The sequence below is a fragment of the Labrus bergylta genome, chromosome 6, assembly GCF_963930695.1.
Source record: "Labrus bergylta chromosome 6, fLabBer1.1, whole genome shotgun sequence".
Lineage (NCBI taxonomy): Eukaryota > Metazoa > Chordata > Actinopteri > Labriformes > Labridae > Labrus > Labrus bergylta.
The window spans coordinates 21,268,174-21,290,057 of record NC_089200.1 but is presented as its reverse complement, the minus strand read 5'-3'; the positions used below and the strand labels follow the sequence as shown (position 1 = coordinate 21,290,057).

At 40.2% G+C, this 21,884-nt stretch overlaps 1 protein-coding gene across 3 annotated transcripts in view; it reads left to right on the top strand.

Annotated features, from left to right (window-relative positions):
* The window catches only part of tle2b (TLE family member 2, transcriptional corepressor b), a 71,454-nt gene that overhangs the window by 32,107 nt on the left and 17,463 nt on the right, over positions 1 to 21,884 (top strand). For 2 of the 3 annotated variants that reach the window (XM_065955983.1, XM_065955981.1), the window contains exons 5-8: positions 12,949 to 13,011; positions 14,946 to 15,020; positions 17,142 to 17,322; positions 19,187 to 19,203. In XM_065955983.1, the coding sequence (XP_065812055.1) occupies positions 12,949 to 13,011; positions 14,946 to 15,020; positions 17,142 to 17,322; positions 19,187 to 19,203 (336 nt within the window). The remainder of the gene's footprint in view (positions 1 to 12,948; positions 13,012 to 14,945; positions 15,021 to 17,141; positions 17,323 to 19,186; positions 19,204 to 21,884) is intronic. The other variant, XM_065955982.1, reaches the window with a different exon arrangement.

Genomic DNA, 21,884 nt, shown 5'->3' with positions numbered 1-21,884 from the left:
GTGGACAACCGATGAACTGCAGTTTTTTGTCCCCTACTTAACACCCCCAAAAGACTTTAGAATCACAGTGTATATAAATGTTAATTAGCTGGTATGGGATCAGACAAAACATTTCATTTTCAATCTGCTACTGTGGGTACACATCCTTACTTTCAGGAATTCATACCACATCGAAGAGTCTTAATGTGGTTTTAACTAACACTGCATTGGTCTCTCTCTGCCTGAACACAGCGCAATCATTTCACTGGAAACGGGGAAATCCCGTTTTTACACGCATTTTTGAGTCAGTGTTTTACAGTGTTTGTTTCGTTTTGGTTATGCATATACAACTATTTGCAGTTTTAGTGTATACCTTTTTCTTTGATTTATTTAGTATTCTATTCCCGGAGGAGCCAAGTAACAGCCTGTCTGAGTCAGGTCTGCGTTGTAGATGATTAAAATACAGATGACTCAGAGGTTAAAATCCTTCAAACAGGAAGGGCTTTATGCATATGTTCTGCATTAAGCTGTGACTCATTAAAGAGAAATTCTTGATGTTAGTAATCTGGAATTGTTGCATAATTTGTTTGCGTTTTGGTAGCCTTATACAGCAGGATGCTAGGCAATAAGGCTCCCGGGCTGCGAGGGTGCTTAATTACAGATTAGACAGCGAAAACCTGGAGGGGCCTGTAGAGTTGAAAGCTGGGTCACCATTGAATTTCATAATAGTCAGTGTTATGTGATACTAGACTTCTGGGGTGTGAGGAAACAAATATTTGTCAAATGTTTTTTTGCCTATCAGTTGAATTTACAAAAATGGAAGCAAATAAAGTTCACAAGTATATAGAGGACTAAATTAGCTGTATATAACACACATAGAAATGATTGACAGGTTAAATAAAGTGTCTACCTGAGCCAAGCTCACACTCCCATTACGACTGATAGGTAGGAAATACCGAAGCAAATTGTGGGAGAAACAGGAAATAAAAGAAAAAAGACTAGTTGGCGCACATCCAAGCAAATAGCATACAGGTGCAGGACAGAAAAAGTATAAACTGGATCGAAACGTTGCCCTTAATAATGTTGCTCATTGGGAGCTGGTCAGTGTGCCGACGTTTCTCTTTCAGAAACATGAAATAACAAACTCCTTTCGGCTCGTGGTACGAGTGGTTTGAAGGTCAACTTTTTTTAGTCAGCAGTTGTTGTTCTTTTCAATATTTGTAACATTACATTGTGACTAAATCCTGTGGTATCTATCTCCCTGACGCATCTCTTTGCAAGATAGGAGTCATTCTGCCGTTCCTCTCTCAAATACTCAGCATCCATGTTTCCAAAAAGACTAGGTCCTCCTTTTATTGATCTACACATTTTTAGCTCGGTCTTTGAAACCGGTCCGATAATGTCAACTCAAATATTTTGATATTGAATAAATCCTCAGATGTGTAAATATCAGAAAAAATAAATACAGTATGTGAGTTCAAAGTTATAAAGCCCGGAACTAAAATAACGTCACTTTTCAGGGTTAAATATTCTATTTCAAAATATCCTTCATAACATTTGAACAGGCCGACACACAGAGGTAAGAGAGCATCCCATCACCATTACGATGTCAGTGTGTCCTTGATCTGAAAGTGGATTTATTCATCTTTTTCATTTGGGATAATAAGTTAAAAGCCTTAAAATGAACACCTCGGACACATCAAACACCAACATATGCTGGTACCAACATTATGAGTGTTAGTGATGATTATCAGCTATAGCTTACACTTTCCCTTTACTTCAACAAAGAACACTGCCATATGAATGGCTGGTTCACACACTATAGAAACAGGATATTATAGGATCAGTGTTAGCATATATATAGACTCCACATACTGTATTACAATGCTGGATACAGAGACGCCCTGGTTCACAGAGCAGGCAGGATATTATAGGAAGCCATGTTTGATAGTCAGGATGCTCGGCAGCCAGACTGTTTCCCCTGTGGACTCCTGAGGACAGATGAAGCAGCTGGCTGTCCTTCCTTCCTGCTCCCTCCTTTCATTTCAGCAGCACACATGTGCGGGCTGAGGGTGTAGGAGTGTGTGTGTGTGTGTGTGTGTGTGTGTGTGTGTGTGTGTGTGTGTCTGTGTCTGTTTTTGTGTGACCCAAAAGAGTGGGTAGCCCAGTCTTTTCCTTTTTGAACTATTTGATGCTTGATTGGATATAAATGTGGTTGATTTCTGCAGTCAAACATTTCAAACACATCAGTGGAAGAAGCTGAAAATGAAAAGATGAAAGACAGAGTGAAGAAACCAACGGAGAAAATAAATAATACAGAAACAGGGAGTGAGGAAGCTCTACACAGAGCACAAACAAGCAGCAGAGGGCGATCACATGAGAGAATGTTTATCTGTTTGTGTTGTCTAAAAAAGTGTGTGTGTGAATGTGCTTATCCTCCTGCCTAATTAGCCGAAACTGTCTAGCCTTTTTTATGCCTTTTTATGCATGTGTTTGTGCAAATGTGTGAGCGTGAATGCATTGGTATATTTGGCTGAAGTTGTGACCTGAATCCTTATTTCATTTGGGAGAGAACAAGCAAAGAAAAAAGAGTAAGGGAAAGAGAGTGCAAGCGAGACCTGCCTTCATTTTCAACTAACAGCTTTGGTAATGGGATTGCACTTTTCTCTATTTCCTCTTTTTACTTTTTACATCTTACTCTTCCTTCATCTCTACATTATCCTTTTGTTCTCTTTGTCATTCCCAACACACAGTCAGTATTTAAAGGGTTGGATTAGGTCGAATCTGCCTATGTGGGTCAACTAGTTCCCACTTTCTAAAGGTCAAAATACTTTGTATGCATGAATTATGGTATGTGTTGCGCTCTCTCTGATCATTGCTGTATGCAGTCCCTGTTTGTATATGTCGTGCCATCAGTGCTCTATGTGAGTGTGTTTGCGTTCGTGTACAGCTTTGAAGTCTATCCCTGCTAAACTGTGTGTGAATGCATGTGCATACATGTGGATGAGATGAGAGAAAACGAGTGATTAAATTCCCAGGGAGCTAGCCTTTTAGCGTAATGGCTTTGTCAGTCCAGCAGTGGAACTTTGAGAAGCTACAAAGACTGTATTGGTTTATCTCTGTGTGTGTACATGTGCGTGCGTGTGTGTGTCTGTGTTTGTGCGTGCGTGCGTGTGTGTGTGTTTGTGTGTGTGTGTGTGTGTGCGTGCGTGCGTGCGCGCGTGTGTGTGGATATGTGAACATAATGCTATCAAATGTATGTGATAGCAGCTGCATGTCTGACTGTGTTCTGTGACCAGTGCTTGATTTGGAAAAAAAAGTGCTATTACCCTGCAGCTGCACCCATTGTGGGTTTTTGTTCCAAGTATGCCCGCTGCACATCCCATGTGAAATCTATTTCTTTATTTAAAAAATGCCTGCATAACCTCATGTAGAGCATGTCTTCAAATATTTCATTTAATTGTTAAATGTAGTAAAAGCATTTGTAGTTGAAATGAAGAGTATAAAAGATGGTTGGATACAATCCCTTCAGCACTTACTGAATGAGCTGTTATTTTGTGCAGATATCTTTGATACTGTCCCTGCTTCTCTCCTGACAGTGGCGGGTTTTCACCTGTTCTCTGACATATCTCAGGTGGATATTCACAACAGTTTTGTTCACACAATGTTGTTGGACTGATTTATTTTTATTTGGTGCTTGTGAGTTAGAGGCCTCCAATACAGTTTGGTTGACATTTGAATGAAAAGGCTGGATAACTTCTTAAAGTATTGTCAAAAAATGTGTTTCAGAATTCATCCTCACAGATGGACATGTCCAGATACTATTGGACAATACCAATACTATGAATAGAGAAACATAGATAATATTGGTAGAAAACACAGCTCACTTACAGTATGTCCTTTAGTTTATTTTTTAACCAGAAATTTGTTAAACGACTGTTAACCTCATCTGTTATTTATGTTATATGATACTTGTTGAATTAAAGCATGCTAACACACTTATTTATGAAGTTTACATTATAGATGCTACACATCAGCAGCATGTTAACCGTGTTTCTGAACATGTCCTCAAGCTGAACTTGCAGCCTCACAGAGGCTTTATCTTTCAGTTCACTATATAGCAATGCATAGCAGGCTTGTGAGACCAGTTGAAAATACATTTAATCAATTGGACTTAGGAGTAATTATCATGATAACAACTGCAACTATAGGCAAGGCCATTACAGGCGGGTCATGTTTCCAACAGTGGAGGCACATGAAATGTCATGTTAAAAAATAGTGGGTGACCATGGATGAGGGGAGGCTCAGTGTCACCACAGACTGTACCACCTGTGCCCAGGTCTGATTGCACTGCAGCGAGGCAACTGAGAATTGCAACATGAGAGTTCAGAGCAGCTGTTGAATTCAATAAAGATCCCTGAAGAATTAATGAACTCTAAAAGAAAGGTGTGTCCTGATGCACAGATATCTATACAATAATTAATCCTGCAAGAGTGAGTTGATTGGTCAGAGCTTTTTAATGTATTTATTGCAAAATAAATAGAGAAGTTAAATCAGCATGTATTGGCTTTAATGTCCTCATCTCAAACTGTAATGTTTGAAATGATACTTATAGGCATTCATCTGCAGAGGCCCGAGGTCGTTGATGGTAACTGCTGTGACCCTTCTTCTCTTCATCTTCAACAGTGGAGGGCACACACTTGTTAGGGAACACAAAAAATGGGGAGTTATCTAACAACTCTGTAAATACAAATCTACTTAAATGGCTCCTTCAGTCTTGTTTTAGTTTTTGAAGTTTCCTTTGAGTTTTACCATTTGGCATTCTCAATCAAAATTCTTGCTTCAGTTTATTAATCTTAAAACTGGTTTGTACTGCTCCTCCACATATATATATAGGTGTATGTTATTTGGAATCTGAGTTCTAACTTGTGCAAAACGGTCATTTTCTGATTCCAGTGTGATTCAAGTACCACCTGCAATGTTTAAAACAATATGAGGAACTGTAACTGGAATAACAAAAGTATGCATTAGTTGGTATGGGGAAGGGGGGGGGGGGGGGTGTGTAAAAAAGTGCTTTGCCTGCATGCATACTGTGTCGACAGCTTCGCTTCTCGGGCTACATTGTTTCTGATTGCATTGCGGACAACATGAGTTTGTAGCTGTATGCAGTCTGTAGATGTAAGCTGGTGAGCTGGCACAGTGTTCATATGACTAATAACCCAGTATTCAGTGAAAGAGAAGAGGGAATCTAGATGTTTGTAAAACTACAACTGAGAACCTCAGATTTAGTGTCTCAACAGTCCCATGCCCTGGAAGATTCCCTGTGTGTGTTTGTGTGTGTGTGTGTGTGTGTGTGTGTGTGTGTGTGTGTGTGTGTGTGTGTGTGTGTGTGTGTGTGTGTAGGTGTGTGTGAGGGTGGGTGGGTGTTTGTTAATGACTATATTTGATATTCACCAAAGTGGGTTTGTGTGTTAGAGTGTGTGTGTTGGTGCAGTAGAAGTGAGCCAAATGTCTCTGCTGCCTATCTTGTATTGTTACTGCTCTGAAGGTTGAATCTGTGTGTTTAGGTTTGTGTGTGTGTGTGTGTGTGTGTGTGTGTGTGTGTGTGTCTTAGGAAGGATGCTTATGTGTGTGCTTGTTGGTCTCATGCTGCTAGGCTCTGCTTGCTCTGCACACAGCTCTTTGTATGTGTGCTCTCCTCTGCTCTGTTTGCATTGCTTTTGTGTGTGTGTGTGTGTGTGTGTGTGTGTGTGTGTGTGTGTGTGTGTGTGTGTGTGTGTGTGTGTGTGTGTGCGCTTGTGCATGCTCAATTCTCAGAGTGCATCTGTGCACATGCGTGTGTGCCTTCTACTTTTTTTGTGTGTGAGTGTGTTTTTCGATGTTTGTGTGTGCTTTGCTGCTCCCCTTTCCTCTCTCTCTCTTTCTTTCTCTGTTGCCCTTCCTCTCCTTCCAGAATGGAGGGGCCATCAATCAGAGGCAAGGGGGATAGAGGAAGAGAGGGGGAAGGAGGGAGGCAGGGAAGAAGGAGGCGAAGAGGAGGAGAGGAGTTGGCTCAGCGCCAGGGAAGAGGAGCTGGCACGCTGCCCAGAGGAGAGAGAGTGGGAGAGAGAGTGAGAGAGAGGGCGGAGAGCAAAACAAGACAGAGCAAGTAAAGAAAAGAGAGGGAGGGTGGAGGGAGAGAAGAAGGACAGAGAGATAGAGCAAGAAAGAGGAAGAAATCAAAGAGAATGAGAAGGAGGGCAGAGAGAGCGAGAGAGAGAGCGAAAGAGCACGGCCAATTTTGCACTGAGGGAAAACGTAGTGAGGGGACACAGAGTGAGAGAGCGATACTGTAGAAGTGAAAAAATGAGCCAGCAGAATAGAGAGAGAAAAGTCTGATTGCTTGGAGAGAGAGAGAGAGAGAGAGAGAGAGAGGAAAGACAGAAAGACATGGGGAGGGGGAGATGAAGGAGAGGAAGAAAAGCTGTTTTCATTGACAGCTCTGTGCCTACAAAACCCATTCGGTGTTTGATTAGTACATCGTTGGCTACTAATATTTACCTCAAACAGTTCACAAAGGGGCGATTGGTCCAATTAGAAAGCAGAGGACAGAGATAAGCTCCACAATTGTGTTTGTGTGCGTGTGCGATATGTACACATCCTCTTACACTTGAAAATAAATGAGGGGATTTCCCAGCTGTGCACATGCAAGTCATAGACCATGAGGCACTTAAACATAATGTATGGTTGTGTCCACAATAACCCATAGCATGTTCACTGTATGTTGCAAAAAAACATCCTGAATCCAATTCTTTTTGTTTGTTAGACGTGAGCGTTAAAGGAACTAAACACAACACATGTGTGTTACAACTTTGAAGGATTTGAAATGAGCAATAAGGCAGAAAAGGTGAAAAGAACAGAAATAAGATTAGCAAAGATTTTTGTTGACATTAATTATACTGAGAAGAGGAGTGGGGTATCAAACCACACATGCACACACATACACACACACAAACACACAGCCCCCCCCTTCCCCCTGAAAGCTGGCTGCTGGCCGCAACTCAGCCGTAGTGGGACTCAGAGCCTTGCACAGCTGGCAGCGGCCGGGCACACTGGGCATTGTCTCTCTCTGCATGTGCCAACCCCCAACCCACGCTCATCACATTCAAATTCACCAAGCTTTATTGGCAAGATGAACGCGGCCACTGTTGCTTGCCCGGCATGCTGGGAGACCAAATACAGTGGTGATCTTTCACAGGGAAGGTTTGCTACCCTTTGTGTTCTAGTTCAAGATCACTGTGGTGTCATGAAGGTGTATAATGATGAATATGAGCTCAGTCTCTGTCAGTTCTGCTTTTATGTTGTTGTTTTTTTTCATTTCACAGCTTGATATAAAGGCATAGAAAAACAGCCTTATATTACTTCCTACCTCTTAAAGTACAAGCCTGTGGGTGTGCTACAGTAACACAGCGCTGCACGCCTTGTCATCTCAAGTATTTGAAAGAAAAAAGCCAGGGGGCAGATGTTCCTGCGATGGAACCCCCTCCCTCTAAAACAAGCTTTGTCTTTGTCAGAACAGTCAGACGCCGGCTCATTATCTAAAGAACATTTCCTCACACAGATACACTGTTACACCATCAAGTCTGTGCTGGCTTATTATGTGTGAGTGTTATTGTTTTCCTCTTCCAGAGAACCCACATCTACCCACCTGTCTCATCTATTTCTCCTTCACTTATAGTCATTTACTACATTTCCTAGAATGCCTTTTGACAGCCTTCCCACAGCAGGCGGGAGCTTGTTACATTTGTGCTGTGGGTTAAACATGTGGGTGGAGAGTGAGCAGGATTAATAGCAATACCTATTGCAAAGTAAGAACAGGAGAATTAGGGGTTTTTTTGCAGGCAAGAAAGATTGAGAATTACAAAGGAGAAACTAATGTGATGCATTCTTGCTTTTGAGCTGAGTGCTGAGTAGAAAAAGGTTTCTCTGTATTTAAAACTCTGATTGATTTCTTCCTGATTTACAGTTTTATGTGTGCAAAATGCTAGGTCAAGGAAGAGTTGACTGCTATCACATGAAGTATGATCTTTAAATTGTACGTTAATATTACCATGAGCTGTTAAATATTTCTCAACACTTGAAATGATGCATAGAACACTTATTGAAGGTTTTTTTTGACCATTCACAAAAAGTCTTGCAGCAACTACAGTCACAGAAACTTTCACTGTGCTGCTGTTTTGGCTTAGTATTATTGAAAAATGAAGCCAATGCAGAAGTGAAAAATACCGCTGTTCCTTCGGTGTCAACTTGAGGCTGGCTCTAAAAGCTTTGAAAGTCCCATAAACACCCATGTTAAAATGCCTGTTTTGACAGCAGAAATAGATATGTTTATATCCTGGTTAAAAGCAAAGGCTGTCGTCTGAACAGCTTCTGTTTTTAAAGGCCCACACTACGATGGGTTTATATATATTTTTGTAACTTCTTTATCAATGTATTGACTTATAGCTCCTGGAGATGACTCGTCACGTTTTCCAGGGTTAGCTCATTATATTTGATGATTAAAGTTACACACACACTCATACACACACACACACACTCACACACTCACACACACACACTCACAGGTTCACTGTCAATTGCGGAAATACACCTACTATAATCAGTTCTTGTGCAGTTACATTTTTGATAACGCTCAGTGGACTTTGAATTTGTTAACTGTATTGATTGTCATTTATTTTTGTTTCTATTTGTAAAAATCATACAAAAAATTCACAGGGACACTGAGTCTCATCCTGAGTGACCACATTTCTTATATGTGGTCATTTTTCTCTGAAATGACTTACATGATGTGCTGCAGAGGACATGTTAAACATATTAAGCCATTGTTATTTATAGCTCATACAAACAACATACAAACAAGACTGATTAATACAAGTTTTGGAATTTAAATAAACACAATAGGCTTAAACAACTTTGCCAGAAAAATCAGCTCTGCTTGACTCTCTACCTTTGCCAAGTTGCAGAGATTTCTGTGCTGGTCATGATTGTGCTCCCTGTTGATTCTTGTCTCTCAGTGATCAGGACAAATTAATCAACACAGTTTGCTTTCTGTGTTTCTAAGTGCTGATTTGAGCATGATGTTACTGGAAGGCTTTACTTTCATCTTTTTCTTTCTGTTTCCGTTTGTTGGTAGAATTGACATGATTTGACCATCCAAGAAACTCAGTCAACATAGAAAACTGTTGTTTTATGAAGTGTAATATCCACACTAATAGACTTTTTTTTACATATTCTGTTGTTCTAGATATGAGATATTAGTTACATATGTACTTGTTATGTATTCTTGGTCTACCTGCCAAGGGACAACAGATGCACATTAGCTTATAGCTAACTGTGGTGCAATTACATTTAAATGTGCGCTGCCACTGTAAAAATAAATAATAAAATCATATGTGTGTGGTACAAGTAGAGGTATTATAGATTGTTCTACTCCTAAATAACTCATGCTTTAAGGTTAAAATGTGTTTGTGTGTATGTGTGTCGCTGTGTGTTACCTTTTAAACATCAGGTTGTATCATCACACAGAAACAAGCCGCTGTGATTGTATAAACGTTTGACTGGTTGTGATTATCATCCTGTCAGTTATCTGACAAGTCTGAGAATGCTGCCAGTGTGTGTTTATATCTGTGTGCGTGTGTGTGTGTGTGTGTGTGTGTACGTGTGCGTGTGTGTGCGCGCGCGCGTGTGTGTGCGTGTGTGCGTGTGTGTGCGTGTGCGTGTGCGTGTGCGCGTGTGCGTGTGTGCGTGTGTGTGTGTGTGTGTGCGTGTGTGTCCCTTAAGGCTGATATCCCTCACAGCCTCTGGAACAGACCGTCCTTTTCTTGCAGTTTATTCATCTTCCTCTTCTTTTTCTTCTTCTGTCTCTTCCTCTGGTCTAACTTTATCAATCCCTTCATCCATTTGTCTGTTTTGTAGAACAGTAATGGACATTTTCACTCTTCCTAATGAAAAGTCTTTGGGTCCTTCCCTTTCCCCCCCACTCTTCTTTTATCCCAACCTCACTTAAAACCTCTTTTTATCAGTCTCTCTCTGTCCACATGCCAGTTGGCTGCTTATCTGCCCTCAGGTGTTTATTGACCAGTCCTCTTCCTTTCTTTGGATCCATCCATCCATTCATCCCTCCATCCAGCTGCTCTCTGCCAGTGTACTCCCCGGTTGCTGGGCTTTGGCAGAGCTGTGGAAAGATACTGTGCCGTGTTGTTTCTGACACTTGGCTCTGCTCACACTGCTTCAGCCAGGCTCACTTTCCCTATATTGTCGATCTATCTGCTGAATGGCATCTTACAATCGTAACACCACCTCTCAGCAAGAACATGGAGTTTTCGGGATGCTGCTGTGTTTCAGAAGTTATCATATATCATGTAGCAGGTACAAATTAAAGCCATATTTAAAGTGTTTTGCAGATGCTTGTAGTTCCAAGCTCACTGAGAATTAACAACCAGCACTGCAGCTCCATAGTAGGTTCATATCTTAAGATGCAGTAAAATATCCCAAAATATGTGTTATATATCTAAGACATAATGGATAACAATTCAGGCTAACAAACAGGTTAGTACTTTTTAGTTACTCTGTTACATAACACATTTTTTCTGCAATTCAAGTATTCAGTTTTTAGTTCAAATAAGCAACCAGTTCATTTGAAATCTCTTCACTGTTCCTTTCCTTGTTCATTGAGAGAAAATCCTTGAAACATTCTCCCTGTTCCAATTTGAATGCTGTGGTTGTGTCAGTGCACATGTGTAGCTCAGGCTGAACTACACATTCTAGCTGAACTGCTCACCATCGAGATTGCAGAAAGGACAGGGACGGCCTTTACGTCATATAGAAATAGATGATGTAAGATGTAGCCTACGAGTCCTTTCTGTTTTCAGAGGAGCAACTGTGGCTTAGAGTCTGCTGTCCACTTCGCTGTCACACCTGTGCAGTAGACTCAGGGACCCTCAGTTTGTATATTTGCTTTCCACAGAGCAGACAGGGAGACCACAGGCAAAGACCACCTCTGCTTGACACTTGTTGTCTTCTAGTTAGGTTTCATTTCAAACAAACCAGCATCCTACAAGGTTTTTTTCTAAACAGTATATCAACATTTTATTTGTAGGGATTATTTTGACATTATGTGAGAGACAGGCTATTAGAAAGCCAGTATGCAAAACTATCTGGGCTTTAAATGGACAGTGTTTATACAGCTCAGCTCTTGAGGTGAAACAGACACAAACTATTAAAGCCAACATGTTTTTAAAATGTTCAAAAAATAATGTATTTATCATTGATGTGAAAATGTGCCTGAATAAAAACAGAAGAGATAGATAACACAACACTAATTCCTAACAATGATATAAATTGTTGCATAAAAATTATCAGAATGCGAGGAAAGTAATGTTTGAACCCCCCCCCCCCTTACCTGTTGGTGCCAGCTATTACTTGGCAAATATTATACTATTTAATGACATAAACTAACAGGTTGTTGCTGAAAACAATTTTTAGGCACATTTTATGTCAAATTTTTGTATTTAATATATTTTTCTTAACACCCCGGCTGCTGTGGGAACCATGGCACACACATATGAAGGAACATTCACACATGTATTATGTGATAAGTCTGTATCTGTTCTTGAAGCAGAGCTGTGTCTGGTGATAGCCAGTTTATGAAGTCATGATGAGACAGGCTGTAACTGACAGGCTGGCTGCATGTGTGGGTGAGTGTTTGTTTGTCTCTGTGCGTGAGCCTTTGCATGATGGTGTGTACAACCCTGTCATTCATTGCACTGCCCTGCATCACCCCCTCAAAGTCTTTCTCTCTCCTTCCTTAGTATCTTCATGAGCCAGAAACATGTGCTAGTAAGGATAGAGGGCTGTGGAGAGAGGAAGCTAAATAGGAAGAAAGAATGAAAATGAAGTGTGTTAATGTTGTATGGCGGTGCTAATGTGTGGCTGCAAAGTAACAAAGACAAATCAGAAGAGAGCGACTGATGTTAAAGGAAAAGGAAAGAGAGAAAAGAGGGGGAGATACATTAAAATGGGGAGAAAGGAAATAGGGTAGGGAAAAATAGAAGGATGGGAGAAAATTAGACAAAGCAAGCCAGGGATAAGAGAGAGAGTGAGAGTGAGAGAGAGACGGGGAGAGCGAAGGGAGGAAGAGGATGAATAGGGTAATAATGGCTCAGTGTGAGAGCTGTTGTAGAAAAAGAGAGAACGGCTGAGTGAAGAAGAGAACAAAATGAGGCTGAGGGCACTCAGACAGATAGAATTAGACACACTGCAAAGGGTTCAGTGTGTGTGTGTGTGTGTGTGTGTGTGTGTGTGTGTGTGTGTGTGTGTGTTTGTGTACGTTTCTCACAGAGAGAGTGTGTGCTTGTGTGTTTATGTGTACACTTGCATTGTGTGTACAGGCGGCAGTATTCTGCAGATGTGGTACTAGGTTGGTAACATGTGTGTTCATAAGTGTGTGGGTAAGAAGGGCATTTTTATGAGTTTTAGGAAATGGACAAATGTAACGGTAATGATGTGTGGTTTTCTTTGCTTGTATGCTTGTGTGTGTGTGTGTGTGTGTGTGTGTGTGTGTGTGTGTATGTGTGTGTGTGTTGAAGAGAGAGAGAGAGAGAGAGAGAGAGAGAGAGAGAGAGAGAGACACTAAGGAGGGTATGAGTGTGTGAGGCTGAGCTTCAGTAAATCTGTGTTGATGGTGCTAAAAGACCACATGCTCTAAAGCTGCCTCCATGTTCCATTTCTCTTTTCTCTGTCCATAGAAGTGTCACTGACAGACCTCCCTGCTCATTAGAAAGGTGTTTTAATGCAGCAGAGGCTTAATGTGCTGTAAAGGTGCATCATAAGGTGCACTTATTATCTTACAGTACAGGAAATGATCATATATTCTCCCTCTCTCCTTCTGTCTCTCACTTCTCTTTCTTTCTTTTTTTCTTTCCTTCCCAGGCGGAGATTGTCAAGCGTCTCAGTGCCATCTGCGCTCAGATCATCCCTTTCCTCTCTCAAGAGGTGAGTGTCATTGCTGCCAGACACACTTACTCCAAATATGCAGGCACATAAAAAGGAGACAATTCTTCACCTCCCCAGGCTTATATCATATCTTCTTTGCATTTTAAGTTAAAAAAATAGACTCCTATAAATATGATTCTGTAATAAGCAAGTTAAACATTTTGTATATTTTAGAGATTATACTGTTTTACTTTTATCTGTGATAAATTAAACATTTGGAACGCATTGCTTATACTCGTACTGTAACTGTGATCCCATACTGCTTTGTTGGTACTTGTATTTCTAGATAAAGACCTGAGTACTTTTGCACCACTGTTAACATGTCATTTACATTGTTGTAGTTGAACACTACATGACTCAGAGGTAGATATCGAATAAGCCCTACTGTTAATTTTATCATATGTAAGTGGAAAAAATCTTGTAAATTTGGAATTCTACGTCATAAAAGACCACAGAGTTGTCAATTGTCTCCTTGGTTGTTTCATCCCAATTATTGCAAACTGCAGGATTTATCATCCTTTTCTTTTTAAAAAGCAGAAAAACGTTCTTATCTTAACAAATCCCTTTTGGCTAAATACATCCTCACTAAAAACACAATCTGACTTATCATTTAGTAAAACAAGATCACAGCAAACATTTTGATGCAGGTTATTGTTGAACATGGGTTCAACTTTTTGGGTACTTCTGGGTGAGGAGAACAAAATCCTGTTAGTTGTTAATTAATAAATTTACACTTATCTGTAATTAAAACATCTCTAATAAGAGAGTGATGTGCAAATGTAACAGAGCAACAGAATTTATTTCTGGGAAATCTGTTAAAAAAAAAATAATACACCATAATGGCAAAGTCCTGAAGCTCATATATATATATATATGTAGCATTTTTCATGCAGAAATGTTATCTTCATAGTTCACTAGTGAAAGGAAAAAAGTGTTTTTCTTTAAGGACAGCCATGTCAAGATCAGCTGGTTTCTGTTGGATTTAAGAACTCCTGTCCCATGGTGCTGTGCTGCATGTGCCTCATATTGACTCAGGTGGTTTGTTACTGAAATGTCTTCACAAAGTCAAGATGACCTGATATTAAACAATTTGCCCATGTCAGCGTAAACATTATAGAACTATTTATAATAATGAAAGAGCCTACTATAAAGGAAATAAGAACGATAACTGACTTAAAGAGGACTGAAGACTTTGTTTTCCCAACATTCAGAACCAATTATGTTTCAGTTACTGCCCCCACTTTAAATGTAGCCTTTGCAATATTTTCATTTGGCAACATAATTTCCAGAATCTCTGCTCAGCGCAACCTTAAAAATCAAGGAAAGGAGGGTTGTTGAAATGTATATTAATATTTGGAAAAGTTGTGTATGTGTGTGTGTGTACGTGTGTGTTACTCTTTTGTGCGCTGGTTATTCTGTGTGTTTGTAGATTGGTGCTAAAAAAAAAACGGTGCTAACACTTATTTCCATGTGAGAGAGTGAGAGTGAAATGATGAGTTTGGTCCCTGGAGACAGGATGGTCACAGCTCTGTCAGTCTGATCAATATTGACACTGTTTGTTTGTGTGTGAGTATTATAGCACTGATGAATATTTGTGTTTGTGTGACTGATAACATTGGGATTTTGTGCAAATAGAACAGGGATTTTAGTAAGTGTGTCTTTGAGCATTTGTGTGTGGCTGTCTGTACAGTGTGTGTGTGTTTCTCTTTGTGTGACTGTGATGTCAGTGGGTGTGTCCTGTGAATGTATGGCTGCTAAATAGAGACAGATATATTTGTACGTCTTATTATACAAGAAGAGTTTATATGTTTTAACACCTTTTCTTAGAGCTTTTCTTAAGTTGGATTCATGTTATGATTGCCAATGTATTCCTTACTTCCTGTCTCTGAATGTGTAATTATGTGTCATAATACTTTATCTGTATGTGTGTGTAGCACCAGCAACAAGTGGTCCAAGCAGTGGAGAGGGCTAAGCAAGTCACGATGGCTGAACTGAACGCCATTATCGGGGTGAGTCACCTCTATTCGTCCTGACAGCACAAACACTTACACACACATTTACTTGAAATGCTCTGAACAGTCTGACTGGTTGATGAGTCAACTAATTAAATAGCCTGTCACTAGGCTTTGAATGTGTAATGAAATGTAGTATGTAGGTCTAAAAAAAATAATCCACAGATAGGGGCAGGCGTTAGGACTGGGGGAAACCAATGGACATTTTTAAGCTTTATTCTTTTTCTAAATGAAGTCTGGACCATAAATAACTATAATTCTTGTGTTTTTTTACTTTCTATTTTTCACTAAGAGAGCCAAGCTGTTACAAACAGATGTTCATCAGCATCTCTTCCCCTGTGTGGAGTCAGCCTCTTTTATATAAAGCATGATTAATAAGTTGTGGCAGTGTTCCTGTTTGATAATTGTTCCCAATTTTAAGGCTGCATCTGCATAAATCAAGATGTCACGATAGACTTACTACCAGTAATAGCTGTGGTGCAGTACTTTATAAAGCCCCCTACTGCTAGTTTTAATGAGTACCTATAAAGAAATGATTAAACATGGCTTGAACATGGACGCTTTTGCTCCATGTCCTACATTGAAATTGTCCTCTCAAAAATGTTGAAGAGTAACAAATTCCTTTTTGAAGTTATTTCTAATGACATTAATTCTTGTCAGATTGAGTTTTATAGCACAGTCTACTTACTCTTCTACAAAACTAGGATGTGCATTATTTAGTAATATTTAGGTGTATGTGGTTAAAGCCTTCTGGACAACACACATTTCACATGAAGAAAAAAAATGAAGCTAAAATACAGACGGACTCAGGAAAATGTGAAAACAAATAAAATACAAACCTTGTCTCTAGCGTTGTCTTGCTCACATGCTATACATTGAAAATACCCCTACACCTGCATTTAATAATGTATGATCACCTGACTTAGAGCAGGATCTTCTTGCCTGCACTTGTATGTGCTTATATATACACAAACACACACACACACACACACACACACACACACACACACACACACACACACAGTCATGGTTCCTGAGTGCTGCAGTAGATGGGGCTTTCCAGAGCTTGTCAGAGCACTGATCACATTACTGTCTACTTAGAGTCCTTTGTTCTGCACAGCACTACAAACACTGCTGTCTCTAAGGTGTGTGATTGTGTGAGTGTATGTGTGTCCAAACACACCAGGCTGACAAAACAACACATAGAAAAAAACACATCATAAAGCTCCCTTCAGGATAATAGCCTTCCTTTTTTATCTCTAGTTGCTCTTTTGCTCCTCTCTCTCTCTATCCCCCATCATCCTCTGTTTCCGGTCTCCTCTTTGTCTTTCTGCTCTTTTTCCTTCTGGATTTTTTCACGTCTTTCTCTCTCTTACTGGCCATGTCCTCATTTCTCCTCTTCCTTTCTTTTTTCTTTTTTTTTACTTTGTATTATCTCTTTCTCTCTCCACTGCACATTCTCCCTCCCTCTTTATGTGCTCATTTACTGTCTCTCCCTATCTTCTCCCTCCTGCTTGTTTAATTCTCCTTCACTTTTCACTGCTTCCACCATGACTTCCCTCTGTTCCTCCCCATCATTTTCTCTTTCTCTCTTTGTGTTTTTCCTTGGCCTCTTTCTGTCTTCCTCACCCTGCTTCTCCTTCATATTAAATCCCATTTCTTCTCCTCATTCTTTCCTTTTTTTCCTCGTCTCTGTTTCCACCTCCATTTCCCTGTGCATCATGAGCATTTCATTACCTTCTTCCCTTCTTTTTCCTTGTGCTCGTCCTTGGTGTCCATCTTTTTCACCTCTTAATCAACTAATCTCTTTAACATCCTATCTTCCCTCATCTGATTTCCCTCTCTGTCTGTTGAGCTGTCCATGTGGATTTGATTTGATTTCACTTCCTCCCTTTCTCCTTGCTATCACACATCCCCTTTCCAAACACACCACCCCCACTTCCTCTTACTCCCCCCCTTCTTTCTCCTTTGTCACTTTCTTCCATCTCCTTTTTATATCTCTATTTTCTCAACCTTGTTTTTTTTCTAACCAACCAACCCCTTGTATGACACCAACCCCTCCTTCCCTCCCTCCCCCACTCTCTCTCTCCCGGCTCCCTCCTTTCCCTGTGGCCACAGCAGCAGCAGCTCCAGCACCTGTCTCACCATGCCCCTGGCATCCCCCTCACGCCGCACCCATCAGGCCTGTCTCTGGGTGCCGGAGGCTCAGGGCTCCTTGCCCTGACCGGAGCCCTGGGGGTCTCGGCTCACCTTTCCTCCAAAGATGAGAGAAACCACCTTGACCCTGAACATCTCAGAGGTACTATCAACATTTTTTTCCCCCTTGTTTATAAAAATAGTTTCAAATGTTTTGATAAGATGTGACTCCAGAGCAGAAAAAATGTAAAACTGTGCCTCTGATGAAGCTAGATCATATTTTATAGACCTGAATTGGCAGCCTGTTCTTGTTGACTAGAAGTAAGCAGATACACAGTTTCAGGATCCAACCTTTATAAGAATATTTATCCTAATGATATCATAGAAACATTGTGGCATTAACAGCAAGATAAAAAAAAAACTTGAGTTCAAATTTTGAGAAATGGAAAAGAAATGCTAAAGTTTTGTAAGTCAAAATTATTTTATAAAAAGAAAGTCAGTGTTTGGAAAAGGGCTCATTATTGAAAGTCTTTTTTTAAAGATTGAATTTTTGACTATTATGCCTTTATTTAAGAGGACAGTGGATAGAGTAGAAAATGAGTGAGAGAGAGTGGGGAATGAAATGCGGGAAAGTAGTCAAAGTTCTGACCTGAACATGGGCCGCCTGCTTGAAGGACTATGGCCTCCGTACATGGGGCCTATCCACTAGGCCAGTGGTTCTCAACTCGTCTAGTTTTGGGACCCACCACCTACTCCTCTGTGCGACCCAAATTTGGGATATTTTTCGACCAATCAGATTTATTCAATGAAAAATTGTGCAGTTTGGACCTCAGACGTTACAAAACATGCGACAGAAGGAAGAAACTGAACAAAACACATTAGGGATCCACTGAAAATGGCTCCACTACCCACCTCTGGTTCCCGACCCAACAATTGAGAACCACTGCAATATGAACCCGAAAAGTCTTTTATGTCAATACAAGTAAGACAGTGATAAGGATTCTGGGAAATCATCAGGAATAAAACAATCAGACAGCATGCAAACAAGAATGATCTTTTTCTTAAACAACATCTTGTTTGTGTGTTCATGTGTGCATGCAGTGTTTATTTCAGTTAGTTTCGGACTAGATAAGGCACAACTCTTGAGCTCTGACGACAGCTGCAGAATAAGAGAAAGATATCATTACAGAGCAGATAAAATGCAAAGCAATACTATACATCATTTGTGACAGGCAGCTTTTGCGTCACTTGTACAGCAAGTCACCTTTTGGACTGAATTTGAACTTTCTTGTTTAGACTGCTGTCATAATATGGACAGATGTATTCAAGCCACTTGTGTAAATGCAGGAGAAACGTTTTCTCCCTGCGAACTCTCATTCACCCCGATACAATATCTTATCTTTTCTCTCTGTATCAGGCATCAAGCCAAGAGAGACTTTCTCATGAATAAGGCCAGAGCTAGAAAGACAGGAAAGAAAAGGAACATCAGAGGAGAGAGGGGGAGAGATAGAGGGATCATTTTGCTCATGAGAGTGTGTGTGTGTGTGTGTGTGTGTGTGTGTGTGTGTGTGTGTGTGTGTGTGTGTGTGTGTGTGTGTGTGTGTGTGTGTGTGTGTGTGTGTGTGTGTGTGTGTGTGTGTGTGTGTGTGTGTGTGTGTGTGTGTGTGTGTGTGTGTGTGTGTGTTTGTATGTGTCTGTTCTTACAAATGAGAGAAAGAATGAGTGTGAAGATAGTGAGCATTGAAAGAGGCAGCAGGGGAAGAGAGCAAGCTTTGTCTGTTGGAGAACAGAGAGAGGGAAGACAGAGAGGAGTCTGGGATCAGGCACAATAGCAGGTCTGTATCTCTATTAGAGAGGAACAGTTGTAGTTCAGCCTAACCTTGGCCGACTGGGGAGACCGTTGTTATTTTGATTATCAGTACTGACGTCAAACTCTCCTTTTTTTCCCCTTCATTCCCTCTCTTTCACCCTCTAATTTTCTTTCTATACTCTGCTCTCTCTCCTTACTGTGCTCTGCCCCGTCCCAGAGGGAGCACCCAGCAGGGTGAGTAGCTGTGTAGTGTGTTCAGTATGTCTTTGTGTGTGTGTGTGTGTGTGTGTGTGTGTGTGTGTGTGTGTGTGTGTGTGTGTGTGTGTGTGTGTGTGTGTGTGTGTGTGTGTGTGTGTGTGTGTGTGTGTGACAGTGATAAACGGATGGAAATGGAGATGCACTGTAAAGTGGCGTCTATGAAAAAAGAGCTGTGTATTGCTGGAGCTCAGCCAGCAGTAGCACAGCTCCACACGGGCACAATAGCCGCTCAGCGCTATCAACCTTGAGCTTCTCAAGGTTTTTCTCCATCACACCAGCATCCAAGCTCACAGGGTTTCACTGCTATCTACAGGAGAGGACAAATCGACTGAATGGATGAACAAGCAAGTGTTTGTTAATCAGCACCACAAATGTTTTAGTAATCTACAAGACTTAAAGAACAATTAAAGGATTAAAACCCACTGAAATTGCTTACTGCCCAAAACTTACCAGTGAGTGTCTGCAGAAAGTTGCTTACAGTATTTACTTGACTGTACTATGCATCCAGTTGATACTGTACATTTTCAGCTACAGGAGACTTCTTCATGTCTGATGTGGGAAAAAATAGCTCCAAATATTTCCCAGCAGACCTGTGATAAGCGTTTGAAAGTTTAATTCCCAACAGAATCTCTTCCTTGAATCTTAAGTAAAATGTTGGTATAAACTTGCACATGTTCCATTACAGAAAGGGTAAATAAAATCTATTTCAACGCTTTCTTCTAAATAGCGACACAACTTTATCAGAATACAAAAATAAATCAACAACTGGCTGTTATATAGTTCTCAAAACCAAGGGCAAAAAAAAAAAAACATCTGGAAAATTATAGTATAGAAGAGGAATTGAATCGTCATTGCATAAGAGAATACAATGATACTGGATCATTGATGACGAGCTAATAATTTAACACCACACTCAGACATAATTATCAAGAAAAACACCAAGTGCAGCTCCCCTTTCACTCACTATGCTTCAAAAGACTGAATGACCTGATGCTCTACAGAATTTTGTATGCATCGAATGTTCAGAGAATGCGCCAGGTAGGGGTGCTGAGAGTGCTGCAGCATCCCCTTGAATCAGGCACAATTAAAATCATCATCCTATAAAAATGTTTAAATATATATATATATATATATATATATATATATATATATATATATATATATATATATATATATATCTTTAGCCCATTTCTTGGGATATGTACCGGTAGATGTAGTACACTGATATGTGTGCTCATTTTCGACCTGTTTACTATCATAGTTGGTTTATAATACCTCCTGTAAAGTGATAGAACTCACAGCAGGTTGTTATACACACATTGAGGAGTTTCAGAGATATTTTCAACATACTCAGTCATCAAAGATGTCTGATCATCCTGTCAGAGAGCGCAACAGAACTAGATGTTTCCCCAGAATTTGGAGTTGAAGTCGATTATTCTTTGAATAACTTTAAAACAACTTCTGAGGGAGAGAGATAGAGAGCTTATATCAATCAATATTTATATGAAATAGTGGGTGAGGTAGTGAGCCATTACATGCACAGGTGCACAGCCTTGAAAACTTTAACTGATCATCTGTTTGAATGTAGTTCAGTTTACCAATGAAGTGTGCAGACTGCAGTCTCTGTTACCTGTCATGCTGTCCAAACACCTCCAACGTGCATTAAGTGTGCATATATGTCTTTGGATCTGCTCGTCACCCTCACTGCTCTTTTTTAAAGACTGATTATAAGACTCTTTGTGAAGTATTAATAATCCTGAACATTAAAACTAATTAATAAAATATGAATTTGTAAAGCACAGAGTATGACGATATCATATAGCGTGACTTCTCTAAGCAACCCCCCTGAAACTGCTGCGGCACATGGGTAACTAAAAAACAAAACTACATCAAATGATTGACTTAAAATGATTCTATTCTATTCTTTGTTAACAATACACCAAGACCTCAAAAAACCATCATGCATGTGTTATTTTACCCATGACATTCAAAAAGTGTGGTCTGTCTTTAGCAGAGACAGACACTGTAGCGCTGTCTGACTCAATGTTGGTGAACATCATCACTGTTCAGTGATACAGGCCGATTAAACACTCACTTCATTTTTAAATTAAGTTTATAAATAAACCAAATCCATCCTTTCCAAAAAAAAAGGGTAGCGAAATATGAAATGTATACAAGTGCTCATCTGGCCTCACAGGTTCTCACATATTTTATGTCACTGTCATTAAAAGTCCCTGTTAATTGCCTGGAGAATGAATGCAGTGCAAATGTGCTGATTGAAATTCAATGGCCGTGTATGGTTTAGTCTTTTCTCTCTGGCTGCTTTAATGAAAGCCGTGTGAACACTCCCTTACTGTACTGGCTGCAGTGGACAGCTGGCCTTCATCAGTGTGACTGCTGATAACACAGAGAGAAAGGGGGAGGATGTTAGAGGGAGGTGGAGAGTGAAATTAGAATGGAAAAAGGGGGGGAAGAGACTAAAGAAGAGGAAGAAAATAGGGAGGGAAAGGTTGTTAAAGAAAAACTCAGAGAGTCTTTGTTCTGGCTGTTATTGTTGAATTAAAATGATTTAAGAGCACCACTGACTTAAGTTTCCCTCTCTCCCTTTCTATCCGCAGTGAAACCCTTAACATAATTGAATTGCTAAACACAATGGT